Genomic DNA, 2,588 nt, shown 5'->3' with positions numbered 1-2,588 from the left:
TCAATATAACTATAAATAAATAAAATTAATACATTATGTGAAACTAGTGACAGTGAGTGGTTATACCTTTTTGTTGATCATCATTGGATTGATTGATCTGTGTGGGTGAGTAATTAGTAGCTGGTTTGTCATTTTGAATTGTTGGCTCTATATATATATAAAATATTGGGCATTAATTATGAAACAAATCTACACTGCATCCAGTCTACACTCCTACTACTTCACAATAGTCAAGGAAATGAAATTTTAATTGCAGAAAATGTCACTGATAATTACAAAGTCACTTCTGCAGTAAACTGTAAGTTCATCCTCCATTTTTTTGTATTTCCTCAATAAAATCAATGAAGAAATGGGTAGGTAGTTGACTCAACACAACTCACTTTCTGTATAGAGTTTAGTTGACCTAAGACCTGCAAAAGAAAGTCTAAAAATTCATTTATACTCTTGCAGCAGGAACAAACAAACAATTCCAAATTACTGTATTATAATAGTAAAATAAAAGATAAAAATGAGAATCTCGTGATACAGCTACAGTTCAATTCTGTACTAAAGTCACTGATCTAGTTTTGCCACTGATGTAGAATCTTAGACAAATGGATGCCATGTGACAGTTAATTTTTGGTTCTTGTATGCAGAGTTACTTTGTTCTTTACTGAGCCAGTAAATGCTGACAGGTGATTCTTTAGGCTTTTTCATGCAGGTCAACAAAAAAGGAAAGAATATTTCTAAAAATATGTCGAGACAACTACCTACCCGTTTCTCCATTGATTTTAATGGAGAAGTGAAACAAAATGGAGGATAAATTTACTATAGAAGTGACGTTTTTGTAATTAGTGATAACTCTTAACAAAAGTGTCTATTGCGATAGCACATATTATAACATACCTAGTTTTACTGTAGTCAATCGTGTCTTGAATTCTTCAGTTAGTTCAACCACTTCCTATACAATAATGCACAGTTATGATTTTAAGTGCTTGTATTAATGGTATAAAACAGTTAGTGTGTGTTACTGTATAGTGGGAAATTTTGGAGGGAGTAAAATTTGGCGAATTGCTAAATTTTGGTTATTGGCGGATTTTAATTTGGCGAATTAGTGGCCACGTGCCATTGAGCATGCGTATAATGGCTCAAAATGGCGGATTTTATTTTGGTGAATTGCTATCAAAATGCCAAATTTGCCAAATTTAATTCCCTCCAAAATTTCCTGCTATACGGTAATTCTTACCTTAATATCAAGACAATATTTATTTCTAATGTTAGTGGCAATGTGATGCTTTCCTTCTTTATCCAGTGCTGTAGCTAATGATGACCAACTGGGACCTCCTTTCTCTCTCACTTTATCTTCTCCTCTTAACCAGGCAGACATACACTGTCTGAAGCACTTCTTAGAGTCTCCATTACTATCTTCATTGATGTCTTTTAGTTCAAGATGATAGAGTCCTAGCTGAAGACCAAGATCATGCCATGTGTGGCAAGGTAAATGATTGAGTATTGTTAGCTCTTCAATGACAATATCAAGATCTTTAATATCTATAAAAATAATAATTAATAATGTGTATATACACTGTACAGTCTACACTCCCACTACTTGACAATTGTGATAGTACATATTATAACATACCTAGCTTTATTGGAGTCAATGGTGTCTTGAATTCTTCAGTTATTCCAATCACTTCCTATACAATAATAGTATTAATGATTAATAATAACAGCCATGCTTGTTTATCAATCAGTATAGTGTATTGCTAAAAGGTGAGTTACAAGTATATATTATTAGCAGTAAAAGCCACACAATGACAACCCACAATTATGACAAAGACTGAGTTATTGATAAGAAATAAAGATAATTATGACCTTTTGATTATTAGTGCTTGTATTAATGTATCAAACAGTTTGTGTGTTAATTCTTACTTTAATATCACGTCCTCCTAATAGTGACAGGTTACTAATATCTGATAATGATTCATCAGGTAGGATCTCCTTCAATCCTGTACGTCTAGTACCAGTAGCATTTACTACAAACTCTTCTCTCTTGTCAATAGCAGACAGTATATCTTTTACACTATACACTGTCCTTTCTCTTGGTGTATTCATAGGATAGGCTAGTTCTTTGGGATCAATAACTAATTCATTTACCTCTAGACTGGGACAGGATTCCTTATAAATACTCATTACCTTTCCTATCACATCTCTTCTTAGAGACACCATATTGCCATTGTCACTTTTCTCACAGGACATCATTACTAGTACACACTGGCTCTCATCCACAATCTCTACCAGTGATCCTACACCATGACCATTAGGCCAGTAAAGTCCATTCTTCCAAAATGTACAACGACGATTTAATTTGTCATTTTCTCGGGGTAGAGCCATTTTAAAAGCAAGATGCAATGAGAGGACATGGAAGTATAGAGGAGGAAAGAAATGATGTTTACTAGTACACTGTAGACACCAACCAAACTGGTACACTTCACTAGTCATCTCATCAGGTCTATCAGTAGACAAAAGACATGGAAAAAACACCAACCTTTCTCCTCTCCTTTCTCTCCCTCCCTCCTCCTCCTCTTCCACTCCTAACTGATGGAGAT

The 2,588-nt window shown here is 34.3% G+C and overlaps 1 protein-coding gene across 1 annotated transcript in view; it reads right to left on the bottom strand.

The window, feature by feature from the left end:
* Positions 1-1,505, bottom strand: part of LOC109587727 (uncharacterized) — a 4,335-nt gene extending 2,830 nt beyond the window's left edge. Inside the window, exons 1-3 of the mRNA XM_020003948.1 lie at positions 1,226-1,505; positions 886-940; positions 67-147 (exon numbers count right to left, since the gene is read on the bottom strand). Of these exons, the coding sequence (XP_019859507.1) occupies positions 67-147; positions 886-940; positions 1,226-1,366 (277 nt within the window). The 5' untranslated portion in view covers positions 1,367-1,505. The remainder of the gene's footprint in view (positions 1-66; positions 148-885; positions 941-1,225) is intronic.
* Between the last annotated feature and the right edge of the window lie 1,083 nt (positions 1,506-2,588).

This window comes from Amphimedon queenslandica, unplaced genomic scaffold, assembly GCF_000090795.2.
Source record: "Amphimedon queenslandica unplaced genomic scaffold, v1.1 AMPQUscaffold_12467, whole genome shotgun sequence".
Classification (NCBI taxonomy): domain Eukaryota; kingdom Metazoa; phylum Porifera; class Demospongiae; order Haplosclerida; family Niphatidae; genus Amphimedon; species Amphimedon queenslandica.
This window is presented reverse-complemented; position numbering and strand designations above follow the sequence as displayed.